General features: G+C 46.8%; 1 protein-coding gene across 2 annotated transcripts in view; it reads right to left on the reverse strand.

Annotated features, from left to right (window-relative positions):
• TRAPPC10 (trafficking protein particle complex subunit 10) overlaps positions 1 to 26,602 on the reverse strand; it is an 89,341-nt gene that overhangs the window by 50,370 nt on the left and 12,369 nt on the right. The window contains exons 2-4 of one of the 2 annotated variants that reach the window (XM_028126447.2): positions 17,490 to 17,571; positions 12,728 to 12,863; positions 2,494 to 2,690 (exon numbers count right to left, since the gene is read on the reverse strand). In XM_028126447.2, coding sequence (XP_027982248.2) covers positions 2,494 to 2,690; positions 12,728 to 12,863; positions 17,490 to 17,571 — 415 coding nt within the window. Of the gene's footprint in view, positions 1 to 2,493; positions 2,691 to 12,727; positions 12,864 to 17,489; positions 17,572 to 26,602 lie in introns of those variants that run through there. The other variant, XM_028126449.2, reaches the window with a different exon arrangement.

Raw genomic sequence — 26,602 nt, forward strand, 5'->3', positions numbered from 1 at the left:
CTTATCAGCCCCTTCAACTTTCATGGTTTCTAGACCTTCTTTCTATAACAAAAAGGAACTACGCTTCAGAAATTCACATTAAGCTTGGACGTTTCACTCAGAAGGGAGAGCCCAAAACAGCTGCTCAGACGGGGGGGGGGGGGGAGAAGGGGGGCGGGCATCCAGTGTGGAGAAGGGCCCCCCCAGAGTGCACCGGCGGCCTGGCACCCAGGGCAGCCACTCACAGGGGCCCGGCCCCCGCCAGTCACGGGGCTGCCACTCACACCGGCAGCTCAGGGGTCAGCCCTCTGACAGCAATACTCACCAAAAGCCTGAAAATTGCACAAAACCTTCAGCCAAGCAATTTTCCTTTTAGGGATGTATCCTAAGGAAATCATTAAGGACGTACACAACAACCAAGCTCGAAAGATGTTTACGATCCTGTTCATCCTAAGCGGTAACGTGTCTGTCCAGCAGAGGACCGGATAAACCACTAGTACATCACCACTAGGGCGTGTCACACGCTCACTGACAATAACGGGGGAGAAACACATTCATTGTTCATGGGAACCTTTTTACAACATATTAAGTGCAAAAAGCAAGCACAAAACATTATGCATGGTATATTGAGAAAGTTTGAAAAATACATACCAAACACTAAGAGTTAAGATCTATTTTCACTTTGCTTATCATCTTCTTCTAATAACCCTACCATGAACATGCAGTGTTTACAATCACAAATTACATACAAAATTAAGCCGCCCCAGGGCCAAGTGCACCAACGTTTCCAAAGGCCAGAAATCATACCGGCTAATAAAACAATTGCCAATATAGATGTTATCAAATTTGTATGTATGAATATCTGACCCAGCTCTTTACTTTAAAAATCAAAGTACAGATTTGTTAAAGGTAGCTTGCAAATTAATGAAAATCAAAATGCTGGAAGGCATGTTTATATACTGAGGTGAAATGTTAAAAATTTTAGTAAGTTAGATGTCATGTATAAAGAGTGAGTCATTAAAAACAAGCTAGGTTTCAGTGGACTCGGCAGGAACACACTTTAAGCAATCAGATAAAATGATAACATAGGCTTAAAAGGAAATCAACAGGCACTTTGAAAAAAATCCTCTAATTCGAACATGTCACAGGTTTAGACTAATATGCCCCATTAGTACCAATTTATGTACTTAATAACATTCCAAAGAAATGTGACCAAGAAGCAGTTTGGTCTGGCCATCAGTCAGCGCCCACAGCCCCCTGTGGCCTCTCCCTGTGGAACACCAGAGCTGTCTTCCCCTCAAGCCTCCCGGCGGCCTGCTCCTCCTTCCAGAACAAGTGTGCCGGTATACCCGAACCACACAGGGGAAGGACTCTCAGTAATGGGGCATCTTGTCGAAATGCTAAGTCGATTCCTTTGGGATAACTAGTTTATGAATAACAGGCCTTAGGAAAAAGTCCCAGAAGTCCAGATGTCATGAAATTTCTCTAAGATAAACCATAAGCTCAACAACCTAATATTTATTTCAAACTATAAATAAAGCAAGTCTGAACATTACTCTGCATCCAGAACTGTGTGGAACATGAAAAGGAAGCCCATGAAGGCTCCTTCCCCTGAAAAACTGTCAATTTCCTGGGTGGCCTGACACAGGGCGCGGTCACAGTGTCAGTGTGACACAGTGTGGGCTCTCCTGGCCACACAGCCGGGGTTTGGCCCGCGCTCTTCCCCGAGCTCCCAGGTGCCCTTCGCCTCAAAGCCTCGCCCCCTGCTCCAGTCTCTGGTCGCACTCAGAGCACCGGCCACCAGGGTGCCACAGGTGTGGACATGGGTATGAAGCCATGCCCCATCCCTCCGGGAGACCACACCGGACCAGGGCGGGGACCAGGCTCAGTGCTGCACCCCAGGACCTGGGGGAGTCAAAGCACTGACCTACAACCTACAGACTAAACCCCCAGATCTCAGGAAAAATGCCACTAGGCCTGGCACCGCTGAAACGGGAAGTAAGCTCCCCCCACCGCCAGAAACAGAACAGGGCCCAACAGAGAGAAGCAAGGGGAAAGTAAGTCCATGAAATAACATAGCCACCGAAGTTTCGGGGTTCCCTTTCAGATTCTAAAGATCAAGTCAGCATTTCAGAATTCCGGTTCTGAGGAACTCGTAATAGGTATTAAGGTAAACAAACAAAACACGGGGCCCCCTCACCAAAGGCATGACGGGAACCCTGCTGTAGACAAGGACCACGGGACTTCCCAAAACCCCGGCTACACCGACACGCAAGACGGGTCCTCGAAGGGGATCCACCGTGCTGTGTCTCCTCCACGGTCGCCAGGCAGCGTTTCACCGGCCAGAGCAGAAACACTGCGACGAGGGGCCCTGGGCTTCCCTTCAGCAGCCCCCCACCCGTGCTGAAGCGTCAGGCCCGCCACCCTCGACACGGAGTCAGAGCCCCTACGTGGAAAGCAGTAATGTCCACCGGCCAGGTATCAGCCAATGAGGTAAATTAAAGATACACTTACCTGTCACTCTGTTTATTACAAAAATCATTTCTTATTTTGTCCACAATGGAAGTTCGGGGAAGGATGTTGGTTTTGTTTTTTTTCTTGGCATCATTTTCAACTACCACTATTAGCCAGTCCACAGAGCTATGAGCTTTCAGAACATTCTGCCACTTGGTAAGGTCGTCTTTTACTGTAGCTTTATACACTTCAGTATCCTAAAAATAAAAAAGTCACTGTGAAGGAAAGTTAATCAATGCCCTTCAGTTTAACAGCGAAATGTGTCCACTAACAGAGAATACATCAGCCACAGCGCTTCATCGCTGGGAGCTGGGGGCGCTCTGGGCAGGCCCGGTGACACCGAGGCAAGACAGCTCCAATGTCACAGAGGAAAAGACCGAGAGAGAGCTCAGTAAACTGCCCACAGCAACACAGACCATTGGGCAAGCTGGGACTTGAAAACCCAGGTCTGCTCTGCCAAAGGCCTCGTGCCCAAGAACTGCGTTAATCGCACCCTAGCACATGCCCAGTGCGGTGGGGCGAAGCAGCTCCTCCTACCCAGGCCGGAGGCCGTGCATCTGCAGGAAGCCCAGGCTGCCTCCAGGCAGTGTCCTCCGCGGGCCCCCCAGAACCACTCCAATGCAAATGCCACTTGCAGGCCACAACAGGGGCAAGGCAGCTTCCGATGCAAGCCCAAGGAAAGAGGACGATCTAGGGCTTCCTGAGAGCTGTTCTAATTCACAAGGACTAAAAGGGGAACCATCCTGGTCCTAAAAAGTCAATGCTGCTTCGGACTCAGAGTCCCAGAGCCCATGAGCCTGCCTCCGCTCATCCAGAGAGAAGTGGGAAGAGACAAAATTTCCTTGCTATGGGTAACTGTTGATAATTGCACTTATGCTCCATAAATCTACTTAGCAGATCTATAATGAAAATCTAAAACCAGGATACTTAATTCATATCCAAATCAGGCATTTAAAAACCTCTGCAAGCTATAATTTATACCTACTGTTTAAATATGTATTTCCCCCCCTTTTTTTAATATAAAGATTCCTTGTTACCCTGCCCATATTTTCTCCGGATTTTTTAGTCTCTCTTGAATATGCTAATGGAATCAATCCATGAATGAGAAATCTCAAATTCTGTACCCAGTCCCTCCTGTGGTTTAATTGATAAGTAAAAAGTTCCAGAAGTGAGTACTTTTAATTTTTAGGCTGATTTTTAAGAACTGCTGTGTCCTCAGTTTAAATTAAAAAAAAAAAAATACAATCTGGAAAGATCTTCTGCTGAAGAAACAAGAGGAAAACCATCTTATGAAGAATGATCTTCAGTGAGCCACCACTGTCAGGAACGCGCTCCCCCACTGTGGCCTCCACAGAAGGGCGGCTCGTAGGGCGGGCTGCCTGCACCTCACCACGCCCGCGCTCTGCGGGGTTCTGGGGCCCACGTGCAGCAGGCCTGCAGAGTGCAACCAAAGGCCACCGACCCCACATCGCAGGTCCCAGGGTCAGGGAGCCTGAAAGAGCTGAGAAGCACCCTCTACCGAGCCCAGCCCCAGCTCCCAGCTCTCCAAACCGGGAGGGGCTGCCACACCCCCTGAGCAGACACCAGTCCCCCACTCCTGGGACGCTCTGCTTGCGGCAGAGACCTGGCTGGGCAACAGCAGGGCAACGCCCCCAAAGTCCTGGTGAGGTGAGCAGTATGTCATCTAGGCCCTCACTTGTGACAGTGAGCAGCCATGGACATTACTAACAAGACCCAGTGACTGCTGAGAAGTGCCCAAGCTGAGCCAGTGAGGCTGAGGGTGTCTCCAGGAAACAAAGTCATTGGCAGGGAAGGTAGGGAAGGCGCCCACAGTCGGGGAGGAGGAGGGCACCAAGCGGCGGGGAGCGGCCCTGCCTGGGCACCGGAGCCACACAGGGCAAGAATGGTATCACAGCACAAGATGTGGAACCCCAAGTGAGAGGATGGAGAGTCGACTGGGGGGGGCTGCAATGGGGTGTCAGAGGCCAAGAAGGGCACGGAGGGCCTCCCTGTTGGGGTGACCTGATCCGGGGTGCTGTGGGTCAGCCAAGGTGAGGAGGGAAGGGATTCGATGTAGAGCATCAGCCCCAGGGCAGGGAGGGGGCACCGAGCTGGGGGAGGGGGGGACAGCAGTGACAGAAGGCTCCTTGACGGCGATCATTCAAATAAGCAAAGCTACACAGGACAGTGAGCGCCTGGCTTCTCCACGTCAGAGAAGGAAGTCACAAACCCGGAAAGGGAGGGCACTAGAATCACCCTGCGGTGCAGGACCGGAATCGGACCGTGTACACACGTGTATGTGCACACACACTTACAAACGGAAATAGACGTAAATGCGCGTGTGGGTAGTCACACACGTGCACGCGTCCACGCACTTCCCAGCGGCACCCACCGCCAGGGCTCTGGAACAAAGAGCACGTCCAGCTCCAGGGCTCGGTTTCTACGTACAATTCCCCACTAAAACAACCAGCGCTCCCTGGAGGAGCGGATGACCCCAGCGCTCAGGCAGGGAAAGGACAGGATGACCTGGCACATCCTGTGGCAGGGAGAGCTCAGAAAAGAAGGGCGTGTCAAAACGTCATCAAGGCCAAACCTGGGACAACATGAGCATTAAAATCAACACCGATAGGGAAGGATTACACTGGGCGCCTGGGTGGCTCAGGTGGTTGGGCGACTGCCTTCGGCTCAGGTCATGGTCCTGGAGTCCTGGGATCGAGTCCCGCGTCGGGCTCCCTGCTCGGCTAGGAGTCTGCTTCTCCCTCGGACCCTCCCCCTTCTCGTGCTCTCTGTCTCTCATTCTCTCTCTCTCAAATAAATAAATAAATAAATCTTTTAAAAAAAAAAAAAAAAAAGGAAAGGATTACACTCCCCAAACTAGAAATCCATGGGTGCATACTGACATGGACCAATAAACAAGACAACTGCCTCAGGCAGGAGGTAGACTAACACAACCACCTGAAGCAACCGAAACAGAAACAGGTGAGGAGAGCCCTACAAGTGGTCAGACCACTGCTCAGAGCTCCCAGCCCACGGCATCGCAAGGGGCACTGAGGTCACGCCTGGCAGGTGCCCTGCTTCTCCCTCTCCCACTCCCCCTGCTTGTGTTCCCTCTCTCGCTATATTTCTGTCAAATAAATAAATAAAATTTTTAGAATAGACTCAGTAAGGATACAGATAATAGAATTAGTAAAAAAAAAAAAAACGTTAAAGTGCTTATTGTGACCATATTCCGTGTGTTCAAGAAGATTCCATCAGAGGAAAAACTGATGTTAAGCAGAGACATGGAAGATATTTTAAAAAGAAGGTAAAGACCCTTATGGATCTTCTAGAGATAAAAACCACAATGTCTAAGCTGCAAAATATACTGGGTAGGAGGGATTAAGAGCAGATTAGACACCAGAGAAGAAACGATTAGGTAACCTGAAGACAAAGAAGCAGAAATCATCCAAATGAAACAGAGAAAGACTGAGAAGCCATCAACACAGTGTCACTGAGCTGGGGGACTTCCAGAGCCTAATATGTGAGTAACTGGAGCCCCAGAGGAGAGGGGGGAAGGGAGGAACACAACAAGTATCTGAAGAAATAATGACCAAAAGTGTTCCAAATCTAAATCAAAACTACAACCCCATAATGCCTAAAACACCGCAAGCACAAAAACACCAAGAAAAGTACCCCAGGGCATATCATAGACGGTTTAAAACCAATGACAAGGAAAACAAATCTTAAATCACCCAAGGGGGAAAAAAAGATACTTTAAATACAAAGTAACAAAGACAAGAAGGAAAGACTCCTCATGGGTCACAGTGTAAACCAAGACAGTGGAGAAACATCTTTTACCTGCTGGAAAGAAATAAAGAATTGTGAGTCTAGAATTCTATATCCAGTAAAATATTTTGCAAAAATCAAGGCTTCCTCAGATGCACAGAAGCTGGAAGAATTCTCACCATGGACCTGCCCTCTAAAGAAGGAAAGGGGAGCAAGTGGTAACTAAGAGACTATGTTCTTACCTCTAATCTCTACAAAATAACCGTTTAAAGCAAAAACAGTAACAACGAACGGTTCTGTCCGAAACAAGACCACTGACACAAAGGCGGACTCCGTGCGTGGCCTAGCCCCATTTGAAGGAAGGAGGTGATGGTTTGAAGAAAGGAGGTGATGTTGCAGATGTGCACCAGAAACCCAAAAGCAACTACTAACCTAGCGCAGGAATTTTACTTTTAATTCTAAAATCCCAAATATTACCTACTTGCTCCAGAAAACTTTCCTTAACAGATAATGATCAAAACTAAAGCAAAACAACAACAACAACAAAACACAGGCTCCCTACTAGAAAAAGCAATTTTAAGGGGAAAAAAACCCTTATTCATAGTGTCTACAAAAAGTGTCTAGCAATATAAATGCAAGACTTCTATGAAAAACGTTAGCACACATTACTTTTTTTTTTTTTTTAAGACTTTTTTAATTCATTTGAGACAGAGAGAGAGAGCACGAGCAGGGGCAGAGGGAGAGGGGGAAGCAGATTCCCTGCTGAGCAGAGAGCCCAACGTGGGGCTCAATCCCAGGACCTGGAGATCACGACCTGGGTCGAAGGCAGACGCTTAACCATCTGAGCCACCCAGGCGCCCCCATTAGCACACATTACTAAGGGCATCAAAAAGGCATAAAGAATGGAGAGACCATGTTTCAAGATATGAAGACCTGTGATTTTTAAGATTCTCCCCAAATGAATCCACAACTTATTCAAGGCAATCCCAACCAAAACACCTCCCGGTCCTTCCCTTTCTCTTTTCAATAGCTACTCCTGTTCTATATGGCTTTGTAACAAACCACTACAACGTGCAGTGGTCCGGAACGTTCACTCTGCTCACCAATCTACGACCTAGACAAGACCAGGCACACAGCTCACCTGCCCCAGCCGGTGCGGCACATGAAGGCTGGGAGCGAGAAGGCCATCATGTGTCTGCTGCTGGATCGCTAGCTTGTTGGCAAGGATCTGCTGGGACCGGGGATGCACACCTCCAGGTGGCCTTCCCATGTGGCACTTGGCTTCCTCACAGAATGGTGGCTGGGCTCTAAGAGCACGCATTCCCCAGAGGGCCCCACAGAAGATGTATTACTTTTTATGACTTAGTCTCAAAAGTGACAGTGCCCCTCCTCCCAGGCAGAGGCCCACTCTGATTCAACTAGAGGAAACACTGACCAGGCCTCTCAATGGAGGAAGGTCACTGCCATGGAGAGAAGAGCATGGGGGATGGAATATGTAGACACAATCGTTTTTGGAAAATAAAATTTGTATACCTAACAATCTGATTCTAAAATTTACATGGAAGAAAAAAATGTATACTAGCCAAGGGATGTATTTTAAAAGAACAGACATCGGGGCACCTGGGTGGCTCAGATGGTTAACCAACGGCCTTCGGCTCAGGTCATGATCCCGGAGTCCTGGGATGGAGTCCCACATCGGGCTCCCTGCTCAGCAGGGAGTCTGCTTCTCCCTCTGACCCTCCCCCCCTCTCATGTGCTTTCTCTCTCTCTCATTCTCTCTCTCAAATAAATAAATAAAATCTTAAAAAATAAAAATAAAAAAAAAGAACAGACATCAATACATATTATAAAAATGCAATAATTAAAAGTCTGGTCCTGACACAGAATAGACGATGATCAACAGAACATAACGCATACATGACATTGGTCTAAAATAAAGGTGAGGGCGCCTGGGTGGCTCAGTTGGTTAAGCGACTGCCTTCGGCTCAGGTCATGATCCTGGAGTCCCAGGATCGAGTCCCGCATCAGGCTCCCTCCTCGGCGGGGAGCCTGCTTCTCCCTCTGACCCTCTTCCCTCTCGTGCTCTCTATCTCTCATTCTCCCTCTCTCAAATAAATAAATGAAAAATCTTTAAAAAAAATAAAAATAAAAATAACAAATAATAAAATAAAATAAAGGTGAAATTTTCAGCAAGTAGAAAAGAGACAGACAATTATGAAATGATGTTAGGCCAATGTGCTACCCAATTAAGACTATAAAATTAGACCTTTAATCCTCCACACCTCCTGCCACACACAAAAATAACTTGAAGCTATACAGATCCAAATATAGAACACAAATTATAAAATTATTAAGAGAAAACATAGGAGAAAACCAATTATTACCTTGAGACAGACAAGGCCTTCCTCAACATGATACACTCTATTCAGAAACCATTTTTAAAACGACATATTTCACTCCATAAAAACTGTAACAGTCATGAATACCTATGCACTAATGATACATGAACTACCTACACAAAACACAAACTACAGATGACGCAAGAGAAACTCAAACACACCAGTAATGGAAGACTCTAACACACCGTGGTCAGCCAGACAGGTCAAGTGAACAGAACATTAAAATATAAATGACCTAAACAACAAATCGGTAAGACAGCTCGTAGGGATCTACATTTAGCATTACAATCTAAAAAGCAGAAAAAATACTTTCTCAAACACGGAACATCCCAAGAAACTGATCATTTATTAGATCATGGAGAAAAGGTAAGTTTCAGAAAGCAGAAATATTATATACAACATCCTCATCACAATGCAATAAAATTAGGAATTTTAAAATAAAAATTTTAAAGAATTTTTTTCTGGAAATTAAAAAACATCATGTTAAACTGTTGGGTGAAAGGGGCAATACAAACTGAAAGCAGAGACTTTCTGAAAAATGACTGAATCCTGGGATTTAAATTCCTATCTTTAATGACTTATATCATTTAAATTGAAAATGAAAAGAAATGCATTCCAACTCAAAAAAAAAAAAAAAACTAGAAAAAAACAAAGTAAACCTTAAGAAAGCAAAAGGAAGGAAATAAAAATGAAAGCAGAAATTAATAAAGTAGAAAACACACTAACGGTGTATCAGAAATAAAAACCCCGGTTCTCTGAGAAGAAAGAATCCACAACTACAAATAGCTAATTTAATCAAGGAAGAAAGGGGAAAAGTACAAAATATACAACGAAATAACAATGGGGAAATAACTGTTGCCACAGAGAGTATTTTAAAAGTCAAAAAAAGACCACTTTGCACACTTTCAAGACATTAAATTTTATAACTTAACTGAAATGTATAATTTCTAAGAAAGATACAGTTTATCAAAATTGACGAATGGCTGTAAGAGACCCATTTCCATGAAAAGTACGTAGAAAGTGATCAAGGAACTGTCCTGTAAGGAAGTACCAAGTCCAGATGGTTTCAGAGGAGAACCCTATCAATCCTTAGAGACCACACTGGTCTAGTGCTACATTTATAAACTGTCTCAAAAATAGGAAACAAATGAAAACTCCAAATTATATTTATGAAGCAAGTATAATATTGATACCTAAACCTGACAGAAACAATACGAAAAAACTTACAGACCAATCACTTGTGACCGTAGATGCAAAAAAAAATCCTAATTTGGGTGAACAGACACAAATACCACATTAAAAAACTGATACTTTGACCAAGTAGTATTTATACCAGGAATGCAAGTATGGCTCAATAATAAGAAACCCATTAATATAACCCAACGTATCAGTAAATTTAAGTGGAAAAAACCCCTATGATTATCCCCACTGAGTATGAAAAAGCCTTTACTAACAAAATTCAAGAATGTGTTCCTAATAAAGATCCTTGAGGAAACAGGAAGGGATGGATACCCGACCCAGCTGGTGCCCGTTTCGCTCCGTCCCACAGCCAGCACCCTCCTCACTGGGCACACATCGCAGGCGCCCCCATGGAGGTCAGAACAAGGCAACAATGCCCACCGTCTCCACCACTATTTAACAATGGGGTCCAACAGAGGAAACAACTGGAGGCCTAAGACCTGAAAGAGAAGAGATGACATGATGGGGGCCCTGGGGCCTAGAGAAGCCGCGATGAAACAAACTCAAACAGTAAGAGAATTCGCAAGGCTAACATGGAAAACAGCAGCAGCCTTCACATACACCACAACAACCAACTAGAAGATGTAATGAGAGAGAAAACCCCATGGACGTCAGCAACAAAAGAAGGAAAATGCTTAGACATACATTTAAGCAGAAACATGTGAACTCTATCATGGATGAAGAAAAGCATCCCTCAAATACTTCTAAAGGACACAGACGTGCACAGATAGAAAGACCTCCCTGGTTCAGGGTCAGAAGGTCTCCATACCACCAAGACGTTGTCTCTGCACACAGTAAGTTATAGCTCAACGTGGTCCCGATAAAAAACCCAGGAAGTTCCACCTGGAACTCAGTAGCTCAGTACTGACGTTCACATGGAGAAGTACCCATGCAAGAGCAAGGGGAATATACTGTGACAAGGACGGGCCCGAGGGCGGCCTGGCCTACCAGAGAGGAACACGGACCATCCCCGGCCGCAGGGCGGGAGCCACAATGCGGCGAACACGGCTGCGCGGGTCGGAGGACTGAGCGAGGAGGCACCTGCGGTGATGCTATCTGGAGCCAGGGCAGACGCCAGCACGGACCGGGACAGCGCAGCAGAGAGCCCCGGGGGCTGAGGCTCCAACCGGAGGCACAGCATCGAGCCCTGGTCTCCGAGACGCACACTTTCCTAGCTCGTCTCCCGAAGGGCCGGCGGCCCAGACACGCCCGCAGCACCAGGGGCAGCGGGGCTCTGAGAAGAAGCGGCCGACTCCAGGACAAGGGCAGCACTGGTACGAGAGCCCAGGATACCTTGTTGTCCCTGAAAGTTAGAGAAGTCCCTGAAAAGGACCCAGGGGCCGGTCTGAAGTGACTCTCACCGGCCAAATCTGAGACGACCTGAGCATCACAGTGAGGACAAAGGATGGCAAAGCATCACACGGGACAGAAACCCACGTGGGCAATTCCCAGAGCAGAGAACCACTGATCAGCTTGGAGGAAGGCTGGTTCAGGAGGGCAGCCCTCCGTAAAGACTGGTTCAGGAAGAGTCATCGCTGGGTGCTCAATCTAAGGGGAAAGCTGGACAAGGAGCAGGGTAATCCTGTGGTCTTACGGTGGGCCCCCCAGAGATGGCTTATTAATTGCAAGGGGAAAACAGTACCTACAGCATGGAGAAACCCTGACCACAACATCAAATCTAACATCACCGCCGAGGGGCCAGAGAGAGAAGAGGCACTTCAGGCCTAGGACAGCCATGCTTAGGCCTGCTCACGGCGGCGGGGCGGCGGGGCGGGGGTGGGGGGGGCGCTTTGCTGAGGCCTGGGAACATGGATCATGGGATGGTTCCCACCACCACGTGACAAAGGGCCTCACTGGGCACAAGCTCTTTGTACAGATACTATGGCTTGTGCTGAACACCTGCTTTCCCTCTAGAAAACCCCTCTAGAGTTTTGGTACGAGCCAGGCAGGGGGTGCCCACGTGCCTGAACCCCAACAAAAGCCCTGGGTGCTCACCTTTGATGAGCTCCCTGGCAGACGTGCCCCATGTGTCATCACACTCACTGCTGGGGGTATAAGCCCGCCCTGCATGGCGGACTCCACTGAGAAAGGCTACAAAGCAAAATCCACAAAGGCAAAAGGGTTCAGGAGTAAAGCTTCCAGTCCCTTCTTTAAATCACACCACACTACTTCTGCATCCTCAGATTCAGGTGAAAATACACAACACGAAATGATGTGTGTATGCTGGATATCGCTAAAACAAACAGGAAGAAATGACCCACGGTGTTGTCTCTTAGTTCACGACAGAAGAATTCTGTCAAGAGCGACAAGCTTCTTTCTGGGTTCATAAATACGCAGTTGCAAAGTACAAGTAAGGTCCCTGGATGGGTGGCCATGGAGCGCCTGCTCTGGAGGTACCGTGACAGTGAGGAAGCAGGGCAGTCCCCTGCCTTCAGAAAGCCCACAAAGCAGCAGGAGAGACCCACAAGAATGAAGTCGAGTAGCTATCATGACAGTGAATATCGGGGGTTCGGAAACAAAGCTCGGAGTAAATATTAACAAGACCTAGAGGCCCCGAGGGCGCAGGGCGCTCACAAGAACTCAAAACGTGGCAAGTAAGATTGTACCTGGTGGTTACCCAGAAGGCAGAACACGGAACCAGAGCAGAAGCGTGGAGCGACAGAGGCACTGGGCATCTGACAGTGGGAACGAGGAAAGAGGACACCAAGTAGAGCCCATTAAAAAGTCAATTTGAAAAATGAGCGTTGTCTGAACAAAAGCTAGACCGGTGAATTCTTGATCCCATTCCAAGGCATTTTCTGGTCATTTCTTCTTCCTCCACGAATACTTACACAGCATTCCGTCCAATAAATATGAAGGAAGGGGAAGGTAAGCAGGGCTTTGTTTCCTTCTTTGGGCAGCAGCTCCTCCTTGAATTGAACAAAGTTAGATTCTAGGTGAATCATCTTTGGAGCCCGGCCATAGGACCTACAAACAATTTTTAAAACGTCACTAAGAAAAATGACTACAGAAGGCTCAGCAGAAAGAAAAGGGGGAAAAAAAAATCCAACAATAATTTAATCATATCCATGAATTCAAAAGTACATATATGGTATTAATCCTGAGTGATAATGATAATACTCTGTCCAGAAGGGTTCTACACACTATCTCAGCACGGTTCACGTGTCCGTGTCACAGCTCCCTCTCCGTCAGGACTTTCACCTTGCTCTGACGCATGCACACCAATATCCTACTTAACCAGGGCTCTTTGCAACAACACAGACTTCTGAGAAAAATGGATATTACTTGGAGTTTCACTGAATCTCTAAGTCACTATAAAAAAAAAAAAGATTCCCAAATGTCAAAAGCGCCGTTTGAAGACATAAAAGCTTTAAACTAAACAAATACTTTTATGATCACCTGCAAGACCCAAACCAGAGAGGGGCGCACCCCAGCCCCTGCACGCCCACCCCCCCCCCCAGGGAGGAACAGAGATAGCCCACAGGCTGCAGACCCCCATCTATGGCTATCAGGGCACGGCTGCCATTTCACTGTACTTCTAAAAAATACATTAGGCTCCATACACCTTTCCTCCACACTTATATTTTCCACTTCTAGTAGCTGTCTCTCTTGACACGTTTCTAAGCCGGATTCTTGTATTTTTTGTCCAATCTAAGGGGTCTGTGTCTAACACCCTGAAACTAACCATATTTAACATGATTATGCTGATGCCTGAACTTGTGTACTTTCTATTTTCAGGCTCTCTATTTTTCCCTATCCTTGTGAGACGAATCCAGTTTTCTTTTTCCACCCTTTTCCTCTGCTGGTTTGAAAGTTTAACCATCTATTTCTATTCTGCTGTTGGTTACATTTTTATTTTTAATATGCATAAACTTAAGTGTTTCTTTTAAAGATTAATGTCTACCCTCTCCTTGAACGAGACAAGTACACTTTCTTCTCTCTGCTTCCTTCCCCACATCTAAAATTTTAGGTTTTTTCTTAATTTTTGAAAGGACTGATAATCTTAAGTTTAGCAAAATACTTTTATGACTTCTTTGCTGGTGACTGCTTCTTTCATCTGAATTCTGGGTTCATTTTCCTTCCTGTTGAGATGTGTCCTTTCATTATTTCAGGGTGGTAAGGTTTGTGACCATACTCTATTTCTCAACTCTCTGCATGGCGTGGCAAGCAATGAACACGAGAGCGGCCCTCCAGAGCACATACATGAAGCTCTGCGCAGCCAGAAGTGACACATCCTGGTCCCAGATGGCTCCCCGGCCTTCAAGGGACAAACCCTGTCAGTCCTGCCTCAGCAAAGCCCACCGGCCCACGGGCGGGGAGAGGGGGGCTGACTCGGTCTTCCCTTCCACCTGTGAGTTTGAGTAGCACAAACTTCTAGGTTGAAAGGCGTTTTCCATCAGTACTTTGAGAAGTGCTGGCTCTTACGCTGCATTTTCAATGTTGTAGAGACTGCAGACCTGGTTTCCTTTTCTGTCTGTTTTCCTGGCATGGCTTTTGGTTTGCTGTGTTTTGCTTTCATTGCACGGGACATTTTGTGGGCTCCAGCAAGCCCGTGATTCACCTCTGGGAACATCCTGACCTTCATTCTTCAGATACTGCCTGTCGCCCGTTCTCTGTCCTCTGCTCTGAAACTTCCTGTTGTCCCCCACATCTCGGCGTGTCCCTGTGTCCCCCCCTGCAGCTCTGGGCCCCCGTCCCCCACCCCCCATGCTGTGTGGCAGGGCTCTGCAGCTCCGTTTTCCCCACTCCCCGACGTGCTCTCCTGCATACGGCAGTTCAGCGCATCTAGGAAAACCTTGGCTTCAAGCTTAGTCCCAAGATCTACTCAATTGTACATTCTGATCACAGTCACATGTACCTGCTTTAACATGTCGAATAGTATCAAAAGGCCTTTCTCTCTCTCTTACTCTCTCTCTCTCTCTCACACACACGCACACACACACACACACACACACACACACACACACACAGACACACACGCAGCTGCCTACCCCGGCCTCCATCCCTCCCCTCCTGTACTAGTTCTCCTAGAGCTACTCTGACAAGTTACCACAAACCCAGAGGCTTAAACAACATTAATTCTCTCCCAGCTCAGGAGGCCAGAAATTTGAAATGAAGGAGTTGGCAGCATTGGCTTCCTCTGGACACTCTGTGGGAGAACTTCCTCGTCTCTCCTGCCTCCCGGCAAACCGGGACGGTCCCAGCCTGTAGCCCCCCACTGCGATCTCTGTGGCCATGTCCACGCGGACTGCTTGTTCCTCTGCAAGCATGTTCTTGCCGAGATGCCCGTCACTGGATTTAGGGCCCACACCACTCCAGGATGATCTCATGTGATCCTTCACTCAAATACACTGTAAGATCCTCGTTGCAAATAAACTCACACTCGCAGTTCACGGATGGACGGATCTTCTAAGGGCCGCCATTCAGCCCACCGTATCTCCCCAAACGCTTTCCTCTTAGACACGATGTCCAAATGTCCAAGGAGGCAGGCTCAGCTCTGCCCCCCGCCCTCCTAGCTGCCCTCTCCCCACCGACTGTCGTCCTGATGCCGTGGCCCCCTCTTACTGAATGCAGCAGCACCAGCTGCTCGGGAGCCAAGCAGCACACTCTGGTTACGCAGCTTTATGATGTGCTTTCGTCTTCTTGCGTCTTCGTTCTCTCAGCTCAGAGTCACCATTTCCGGTTCTGCCCCAGCTCCCTCCCCAGCTCCCGGACAGAACTGCAAACCCCAAGCGCCAGCAGCTGCTCAGTCAAGCCTCAGCGGCCCCAGCAGGCCCTTTGTCCTGGGGGTGGGGGGGTCCCTCAGAAGGCCTCCCGCTCCAATCAGGAAGGCACCATGGGGACGCAGCAGGTCTCTTCCTGGGGCCCTCCGGTCTGTCCCGCGATGAATTCCCTACCCTCCTGCCCCGGGAGCTCCGCCGCCTGGCCGCACCTGGTCAGATGCACACTGGCCCTCCTCCCCGCTGCCTGCGGCGCCTCGAATCCACGGGGCTGGAGCTCATCGGAGCCGCAGGCTCCCGCGGAGGTGGCCCCGCGCCGCCTGCCCCCTCCCGGCGCGCTCTGGCCTCACCTGCAGCGGTCCCGGGCCCCGTCACCTGCGTCTCCAGGAGCCGCCTCTGCAGATACAGGATACACAGGCTCAGCCTCCTCTCCCGAGGCCTCTTGTCCTTCCCCGGGGAAGGTGGCCAGTCTCCACTGCGTCACCCACACCCCTCTCTGTCCCTGCACCCTCACGCCCCTTTGGCCCTTCCTCCAGCTCAGGCAGGTTCAGGAAGGCGAAGAGATGAACGCACACGAAATCTACAGTCTCTCCTTGTTTCCTCATGACCCCTTGTCTTGTTTCATGGACACACATCTTTGCTTTTGTCTTTCTGGATGTTTAAATAATGTGCATTAGAGATCCTCTGCAGACTCCCCCATCTCGCCAGACATTAAGTCCTCCACTGAGTTATCTTCTCCTGCGACAGCACGGGGCCTCCTCAGATGTTGAACAATTCTCCCACTTTCTATCTGCTCTTTATATTGCATTTAATTACTAAATTGAAAAAATTACTAAATTGAAAAAATGCACTCCTTCTAACATGGTATTAGACACAAAAATGAGCCTGGACCCCATCTCTGGTGAGTCACCCCCAGAAAGCCACATCAATTCTTCACGTGGCAGCGCACACACTGGTGGTCGGAGGGAAATGATGCCGCGAGAACTGGAACTACGAGAGCGTGAACGACAACCGGAAATGTGCATACACCTTGATTAAAATCGGAATCCCTGTACTAACAAGTCAAACTCCAAACATTCTCTAGAAATAATAGCTAATCTTAGCAGAAATAAGTTTTCCAATAAGATAATTCAAATGCGGACTACTTCTCCGAACAAGTCACGAGATGAACAATCACATACAAAGGACCAATGGGATGGCCGGTCTGGTTTCCCCCCTAATTTTTAAATAACATCTTTCCACATACTTCCTCATCCTTAAGAAAGGAGCACAGGAGCTCAGGGTGAACGGAGGTCTTGCTGAGACGGTAGGTAAAGGCCATGTGTTCTGCTCTAACATGGAGTCCGAGTGCATGTCTCCTTTCCAAAACGCCTGTGCCTTTAAGACCCTCTGACGCAGACTCTTAACTCTAAGGAACAAACTGAGGGTTGCTGGAGGGGTGAGGGGCGGGGGATGGGGTAACCGGGTGACGGGCACTAAGGAGGGCACGTGATGTGATGAGCCCTGGGTGTTATATGCAACTGACGTATCCCTGAACTCTACCTCTGAAACTAATAATACATTATATGTTAAACTGAATTTAAATAAGCAATTTCTTTAAGAAAAGATACTCTGATGTACCATGAGGAATCAGAAGTCATTCCTATAAAAGAGGGCCTTTAACTCAAAATAACTGTCTTGTTTCTACCACCCTCTGTCTCGGTAAGAAAAATCAACATATTCCTTAAAAAGTGAGGCCCACAGATTATGTGATATGTTCAGTTTCTTTACAAGACACTTTACAACTTGGGCTTTAACTTTTACTACCTCACTTGCTCACAGAAATGTCTACAAAACGAAGAGAGAGATAAAGTCAAAAACAGATATGCCACACCTTCTCCATTCCATCGGTTCTCTTGGAAGCTGCTGGGAAAGCGTTGGATAAATAGAGGTAAATAAATTCTGATCTCCAGCACCTACAACAGGAACAAAGAGAAATCCAGTTACGACATTTTTAGGTGAATACAGGCAAAATGGGGTCTAAAATTTATTGAATTGGTAATTTTAGACACTTTTATATTTAGTAAAATGACATCACAAAACAAGATTGTTTTATACCTTTAAATAACTGATCTCAAGAAAACCCAGCACTTGACATCCATAGTCTAACTTCACCCTTACAACACCTCCGTGTGGTCCTAACGATTTTCCCCAAGGAGACTGAGGATCAGGGAATGAGGCTAGGAAACGCTGAGTACCCTGCCCAAGGCCACAAAGCTATGGAGAGAGGGAGCTGGCTCAGGTCCACCAGCTGCCTTCTGAGTGTGTGACCTACAGCCATGGCTTTCTTCTGCTTCATGCGAACAGCCACAAACGTCATGCAGAAAAGGAAACCCCGAGAAGTGAACGTGACCTTCTTCACCAAAATAAACTCAATATGCATCCAGATGATAGTAGGAGCTAAAATATACACAAGACACTCTGTGTGCGCACACGACACACAAGACACCTGGTGTGCCTTCTCTGATTTAGCCCTCACGGTAACTGCTAAGGCAGGCAAGCACCACCCCATTTCACAGATCAGGAAGGCGAGGTTTGAGAGGCCAATGCGTTGGGAGCACAAAACTAGCTCATGGCGGATTCTAGTTATGAATCCAGGTGTGTCTGACTTCAAGCTGCAGGCTCAGTTTTCCACTCAGCTCTTTTAGCTTTAACAGAACTGGAAAGTCCATTAAGCTCTCATAAAATGATAGGATAACCACATTATACCTAAGCTAAAAAAGAACCTTTTAATATAGATGACTCAACTCTTACACTGGAGGATCCTCAAACTTTAAGCAAAACCATTAACCAAATTGCTTTTGTATTGATCTTAAAGAAATCATTGGGAATTGATGTGGGCCATTAACACATTTGCTTATTTTGCTATCATGAACATAAAAAACAAAGACCTCCCCAAACCCATATAACGTTATCAAGTCACTGCGGAGAGTGGTGATGTTTTTGAGCAGCGGAAGGGAACGTCAGAGGCAGGGGCGGGGTGACGTAACAAGCGAGACCCTTGGCCGGGCCTTCTCCGCACCACACCATCTCCTAGCTCAGCGCTCCTGGGGACACTACCACCCCGCCTGGGCCTCAGAGGGCCGCCTGTGAAATGAGAAATAAGAACACCTTGGGCTGTGGCGAAGGTCAAATGAGTCAACACAAATAAATAACCTTGAACTCCGGGCCTGACAAAGTAGTCTGGGTTACTCTTGCTACATATTTTGTTAAAACAAAAACAACTCTTATGTTTTCACTTAATCATTTTTCATTGTATTCATTTATTTAGTAGTCCTCTTAGAAATCATTAAAGTAAGAAAATAATCAGTTAGGCTCAGATTTCTTATCTTGGATTGCCAATCCTACTGCCTCCTTAAAAGGGTCCAAGGTTCATGTACAAAAATGACATGATTGCTACTTCCGCTGAGTAGCCATCCGGGGGAGCATGCGGAAGCCCTCTCCTGCTTCACTTGTGTGCACTCGTCCTTGGAACGAAGTCTCACATGAGTACACATGGGTATAGACAGCCTCACAATAAAACTCATCTAAATGGAGACCATAAAGTGATTTTTCTTATACTCTCATGGAATAAATCTTTAATTTGTGTCCTCAATTTAATTTTAAAAGATTACAGGTCAACCAGCACAGTAACTGTGGACTTAAATGTGACTGACCTCAGTGTTTTACAAACAGAACTGTGTCCCCCACAAAATTCATGTTGAAATCCTAACCCCCAGTACCTCTGAATGCGACTGTACTTGGAAATCAGGTCTTTAAAGAGGTGATTCAGTTAAATGAGGTCCTTAGGGTCTTCCGGCCCTGATCTAATCCGACTGATGCCCTTTTAAGAACAGAAAATGTGGACACACAGAGAAACACTAGGGGTGTGAAAAGCTCACGTGAGGACAGAGAGAGAAGACAGCCGTCTACACGACAAGGAGGGAAAGCCTCAGCAGCCAACCCTATGGACGCCTTGATCTTGGATTTCCAGCCTTCACAACTCAAGCTTCTCGTTCGCTTGCTTCAGCCTCACAGGCTGTGCCCCTCGGCTGCTCGGTCACAGCATCCCAGTGGACTAACACTGTGCCCCCCGATCTACATTTGAAGGTCAAATCTTTCTACCCCACTGAAGCTCTACACTGAGAACGAAGAAAAGCTACCCTGATTTTCCAGAATGCACACCCATTCTTACCCTAATAGCATCAATCTTTATATCGAGTATCATGCAACCCTGAGATGCCCCTGAATGTGGGCTCCAGAGAGCCGGAGCACGGAAGGAGAAAGGGGAGTGTAGGCACAAACCTCCGAAGGAATTACATCTCAGCTTCCGTGACAGGTGACTGAATTAACAACCATGCATACCTCGGAGAATCCCCAACAGCCTAATCACGAGGCAGACAAGTCCTTAGAGCTTTGAGGTCTGAACTAGAAGACAGAGCAACTTCCTGGCTGACGTCTGTTAGAAAGTAGCTACTAAAAGCAAAAATGAGGCTTTTAAGACTGATGCGCCCAGCCTCAGAAAACCCTGTTTAGAAAATTGCTGTTTATTTTTCCACCTCAAGAGGCCTATTAAAAGACTGAAGTCAAGCTATTTATTCTAACAACTAAGATCCCTTTTTGTGTTTGTGAGAAAGGAGAGACTCCTCAAAATAATTAATAAGGGTAATTCAAAGCATAATCCCATTAACATAAACCTCTCTCTCCTTGCGTGTGTCTAATATGCCCCTGTTCTCATCATTATAGGGGACATATGGAGATAGGAGGGCTGGGGGCGGCTCCAGGGGTGTGCAGACCACCACAGTCACCCTCCGCCCCTGGCCAGTATCCGAGCACAGCAGTACCCTGGCAGGAGGGGCGGGGGGATGGGGACAGGCACAGAAGCCACTCAAATGTGAAGGGAAACATGCGGACAGTTACCCTGCTGGGAAGAGAGGGACGCAGGCACTCAGGGTGCTGCCCGGACCTGCCAGGCACCCGCTCCAGGCTGAGAAAAGCCCAGCTCAGACATCCCCCACAACAAAGGCAGGCAGAGTCCCAGGTTTTTGTTTTTTTTAAGATTTTATTTATTTATTCATGAGAGACAGAGGGAGAGAGAGAGAGAGAGAGAGAGAGAGAGATGCAGAGGGAGAAGCAGGCTCCCCGCTGAGCAGGGAGCCCGATGCGGGACTCGATCCCAGGACCCTGGGATCATGACCTGACCCAAAGGCAGACGCTTAACCATCTGAGCCACCCAGGCGCCCCGAGTCCCAGGTTTCTGATTATATGAACCTGTTTTCTTCTTATTTCTGCCAGCAGTAACTGGATTTTCTGTCAGATGCAGTCAGATGACTGGCCAGACCTTTGCTACTTCCTGAATTCTGAGATTTTTAACAGCATATATTTATATGTATTAATCATGTAATTTAAAACTTTTTATATTGGGTGCCTGGGTGGCTCAGATGGTTAAGCATCTGCCTTCGGCTCAGGTCGTGATCCCAGGGTCCTGGGATCGAGCCCCACATCAGGCTCCTGGCTCAGCGGGGAAGCCTGCTTCTCCCTCTCCCTCTGCTTCTCCCCCTCCCTCTGCTTCTCCCCCTGCTCATGCTCTCTCTATCTCTGTGTCTCGAATGAATAAAATCTCTAAAAAAAAAAAAAAAATTTTTATGCTAAAAGCAGGTAAGACTGCTAATTAAACACGGAAGGAAAAAGAATTCAAAAAATATTATTTCAGTGATTTAAGCATAAATGGGTCCTCTTTCAACAAATTCAACATTTTTCTTATACCTTTAAAACAGAGGGAATTGGGAACTCCATTATAGAGAAAATAATTAGTAACTTGTATCAACATTAAAAAGACACTAACATGTGTCCAGCTGACAAAATATAAATAACTACAGATATAGATGTATCACGTGGATTTGAGATCACCAACAAAAAGACTGTAAGAAAACAGATATTTTTTTGAAATAACTCTAATCTTCAAAGAAGTCAATCATAGCAAAAATAGAAACCGGCAGGCTAGACAGTCTTTTCTGACCCAAGAAGCTGTCACTGATATGAGTCTAACCAAAGCTTTAACAGCAGGCCGAGCCGACCCCCCCCCCCCCCGACTCCCACCCTGGTCCCAGGCTGCCGGCACAGTCCTACACCATTTGCATTACTCCCCAGCAACCTGAAGAACAGTGCAAACTTTCACTTTCGATCACTTTAGTTTAGGGTCCGCTAGAACTACAAAGTCACAAAGTTATTTAGTGTCAAAACATCTTTGAAATTCACATTTTTCATTCTTAACACTAGATGGCAACGGAACAGAATCAACACTAAGTTGAGTACAAGACTTGAGGATGTCCTGCTTTGCAGGAAGATACCTCCAACGAGACAACCCATCAGCGCTTTACCTTGTTGGAAGTCTATGTCCAAACCGTCCGGCAGGGTTCTATTTGAGGGACGAGATGACAGGGGTGTTCACTTTCTGCATTTCAGGAATACAGGATATCTAAACTAAACTAAAAGGTACATAGTCTAACATAAAAGAAAAATGTTTTACCTACCTTCAAAAAGCTATCAACTGGTTGTTACTAATGTTCCTATAATGTTTATGCAACAATTTTTTGAAGATTTTAGGACTCAATTATGACATTAAGAGTGAATTTGGCACTAAATGGTCTACAGAAAAAGTAGCTTGAATTACCAAATGTGATTTGAGTGCTCGACAGCTATAAATTATGTCTCGGGGGAAACACAAGGCTAAATTGAAAAGTTACCCTCAGTTGGGAAGGACACAGGATTTTCATGCTTGCACAATCATGACTCCCCATGATTTTTTTTTCCCCCAGACATGTGTTAAGGGCATTTGGAAAACTCTGTCCCGGTCCTGCTTTCCAGAACGTTTGAATATGCTACTTTACAAGACAAGGGACGAATAAGGTCCATGAAAGATAAGGTTGCTTATCAGGTGATTTTTTTTTTTAAGATTTTATTTATTTACTTGAGAGAGAGAGAGAATGAGAGACAGAGAGCACAAGAGGGAAGAAGGTCAGAGGGAGAAGCCGACTACACCCTGTCGAGCAGGGAGCCCGATGTGGGACTCAATCCCGGGACTCCAGGACCATGACCTGAGCCCAAGGCAGTCGCTGAACCAACTGAGCCGCCCAGGCGCCCTGCTTATCAGGTGATTTTAAATCACGAGATTATCCCGGATTATCCAGGTGGGCCAATGTGCCCAGAGGGGGCGATATTCAGTGGGGACGAGGGAGGCAGAAGAGCCAGAACCTAAGAGTTGGTATCATGAGAAGGACTGAACTGGTCACTGTTGGCTTTGAAGATGGAGGAAGGGCCATGAGCCAAGGAAAGTAGGCAGCCTCTAGAAGCTGGAAAAGGACAAGGGGATGGATTCTCTCCTAGAAGTTACCAGCCCTGCCAACCTCTTGATTTTAGCCCAAGGAGACCCATTTCAGACTTCTGACCTCCAGAACTCTAAGATAATACATTAGTGTTATTTTAAGGCACTGAGTCTATGTAATTTGTTACAGCACCCACCAGAAAAATTAAAGTATTTAATTAAAAAAAAAGTCTACATAATACCTTTCTTCTGATGCTACAGGAGGGCTCGCTAAGCTACAGAGAGGGTGTGGCACCAGGTGAGAGCTAGCTAAAAGAAGTCAGAGGGGCTATCTGTTTGCTGCCAACAACGACTGCATGGTGGGCCTGGAATGCCCTCAGCACTTGGCACACACTTACTGTGAACTCACAAGCCGGCCTGAGGAGAGAGGGCCACTCCACGGACTGGAAACCGAGGCCGGAGGTCAAGCATGGAAACCTGCTCGACGACAAAGCTGGGACTGATTCACCTCCAGCCAGCCTGGCTCTGGACTCAATATTCTTCTCTACTGCCCTGGGTTGCTTCTCTATTTCTTAGTTTTGCTGTTTGCTAATTAATCTGCACAGAGGCTCTGTCGATGCTGCTTGGCTGAAGGTACAGGTTCCAGAAGACCTTCCATCAGTAGTGAACATTTCTGTCATCTGCTTACCAGTTACTAGCCCGTAAACATGCAAAGCTACGAAATCTTAACACAAAAATATAAAAGGATCAGGACGCTGTAACCATGAGAAAGTGGCAGAGAAAAACAAAAGGTTTATAGCCGATTTACAACTGATGGGTAGCTTTCCTCATGATACATACATTTCCAAGATCAGTATTTTTATTTGGAGATTTATGTTGGGTAAAAGATCTTAAATCAGGTTTATAAATATTTGTTGATACCCTCATACAATATAATTTTTCTTCCAATTCTTTAGTATGGTCTTAGTAAAGGGAAATAGTAACTTTTCCAATAAAACACATCTCCCACCGTATCCTAAGCTGTTGAAGACATCCAGATTATTTCAGGCTAGGCAACATCTTAATTTAAAGGCATTAGGTTTACCCTGCAGGACTCCACAGCCCCTCCTCATCCCCCCACCCTACCCCACCCCCTGCACTAAGGGGGTGGCAAAGACGGATGGATTGTAGCTCAACGTAAACAGGTGCTGAGGTAAGAGACCTGCATTTGGAGCGCTGAGTGTCTCCCCTCTGAGGACCTCCTTACGGGGACTCTAGAAGCTACCTGGCCATGGAGTAGCTGGACGAGAACCAGATGACCAATTTCAAGGCCTTCCAAGCAAGGGAGCCTATGATTCTACCTTTGAGCAAATAAGTCAAAGGAAATATATACCTTACCCAGCCTTTGTTTTATAGAAAAGTTTTCAGAAAGAGCCATTCTCTAAGTATGCTGTTAACAAAAGAAAGCTATAGTTCACGGGGGGGGGGGGGGGGGGGGGGGCAGTGCATTCCTGTTTGAATACAAGGGTTAAAGAGAGCCCTGTCATTAACCCTAACGATGCATGTACCTGCCCACAGACCACCATGAATGAATTGTTCCTCAACAGCTTTTGGTAAAACAGACTTTCAAATGAATGATAAAAGTATCTAAGGTCACAAACTGGGAAGTCAGGTCAACCTGCTCAAACACGTGTAAAGCGCATTTGCTATACTTCTTGTACAACATCAGCACAGTAATGAAAAGTAATTAATGCATCAAACTGGTAGCTCTTTCATGGGGAAAACCAAATGCGTCATCATGGAAGACGGAAAACCTCGCCAGAGTATCTGCACAGAAAAGGCTTTCACACGGCGCCTGGGGGGCTCAGTCGGTGAAGCGGCTGCCTTCGGCTCAGGTCATGGTCCCAGGGTCCTGGGATCGAGCCCGGCACCGGGCTCCCTGCTCCGCGGAGAGCCTGCTTCTCCCTCTCCCTCCGTCTGCCGCTCTGCCTAGCTGTGCTATCTCTGTTAAATAAATAAATAAATAAATAAATAATCTTTAAAAAAAAGAAAAGGCTTTCACATTTGGGGTTGGGAGGTGGGGAGTGAGGTTCATGACAAAAAACAAAAAGATCCAGATGTTATCCAAATTCTAGAAGTAGAAGCCAAGGCTTAAGTCTGTGCCCTAAAATTACTGGGCAACAGACTCCTGTTTCTGTGTATACACCCTGCCCTCCCTTTATCGCGAGGCACATATCTGAGAAGAAACAAGTGAGCCCTCCCTCAGCTCTGTCCTGCAGAGGCCAAGTTGAAAGAAAAGTAATTCCTACAGTCAACATGATGAGGATGATGGGGGTCGCCTTTATCTGATTGTCAGCTGTCCTGCCAAAACGCCCATTTTCGATCACGTTCCAGTAAGTCCTGCCATTTCACCGCCGGCAGTCAAGTGATGCCTACTCCTTCTGGCTTCCAGCTTTGCCCCTGACCCTCACCGTGGCGCCACGTGCACATGGTCACCGTCCCAGGCTGCTTCTCTCTCGCCTAGCAGCCAGTCTCTGGTAACAATTACTCCCCCCGGGGTGTGATCAAAGGGGAAAAATTATAGTATATGTTAGCGATAATCAAATTATATGCTGTGGGAGTTTGCAGAGAAGGAACCAAAGCCTATACAGAGAGACCAATCACAAGATATGAAGTCCCAAAGTCTTTTTCTTTTTCAACATGAAAGACAATTCAGCACACACCAAGAGCACCAAAAGATTTAAGTAAACACTTCTAACCAGGAGGCCAACAGTCCTGTTCTCCGCTCTCGGGGGTCAGAGACCAAATACAACCTAAAACTGAGGAGCTGAAACAGAAAACGAAGGACTGGATGGGTGCATCTAAATATAAGAGCACCGAAGAATCAGCCCTCTAACGGCTTACAGATTTTTAAATAAAGGAAATATAGGATGATTGTAGCAGTTTGAATCACAGCATTTACAAGTTCAAGGGATCTTGCCTGCTCCAGGCCCAACCCCTGCCCTGGGGCTCTGGAGAGCCGGGCTCCTGAAACCTCTCTTTCCGCAGGGCTCCCAAAGACCACTTTCTCAGTGAGGTCTAGCTGCAGCTTCCAAAAGGCTCACCATTACGGCGGGGAATTTAGCAATACCTGGCAAAATTAAAGAGTTTACCACAGCCCCAGCAATCCCTGAAGGAATCCATCCCAGCAGACACACCACAAGGCCATTTGATTCAGGACTATTTGAAAGAACAAAAGACCAAACCCTCCAATTCCACGGACAGGACTGGAATAGAATAAAGCACGGAGCATCCACAGTCCCCGTAACAGGAGCTCTACAGGACTATAAAAAGCCAACAGGAAAGACCTCCAGGAAATGTTGAGAGAAAAAGAGGGGAGGGGGATGTGTCTTGGTCTGTAATCTCCTATCTAAGAAAGGGAAGTACAAATGCATATGAATTTTTTTTTCTTTATGGCAGGGTTACATTTAGGTGAGGGAAGGGTCAGGGTGCAGGGAGGACAGAAGTCTAAGCTATATAACCGCTGCTGCGTGGAAGATCTGGTTTTGAAAGCATGTAAATGTTTTATATAATTATAATACAAAGTTACATTTTAAAAAAGCTTTCCCTAAAAAGTAGCAGAAAAAAAGAAAACAAATGGAGTTAGACGCACGCATGGCTAGCAG

The sequence above is a fragment of the Eumetopias jubatus genome, unplaced genomic scaffold (assembly GCF_037043125.1).
Source record: "Eumetopias jubatus isolate StellerSeaLion01/CBP00866 unplaced genomic scaffold, mEumJub1_p1.0 scaffold_1, whole genome shotgun sequence".
In the NCBI taxonomy this organism is placed as follows: domain Eukaryota; kingdom Metazoa; phylum Chordata; class Mammalia; order Carnivora; family Otariidae; genus Eumetopias; species Eumetopias jubatus.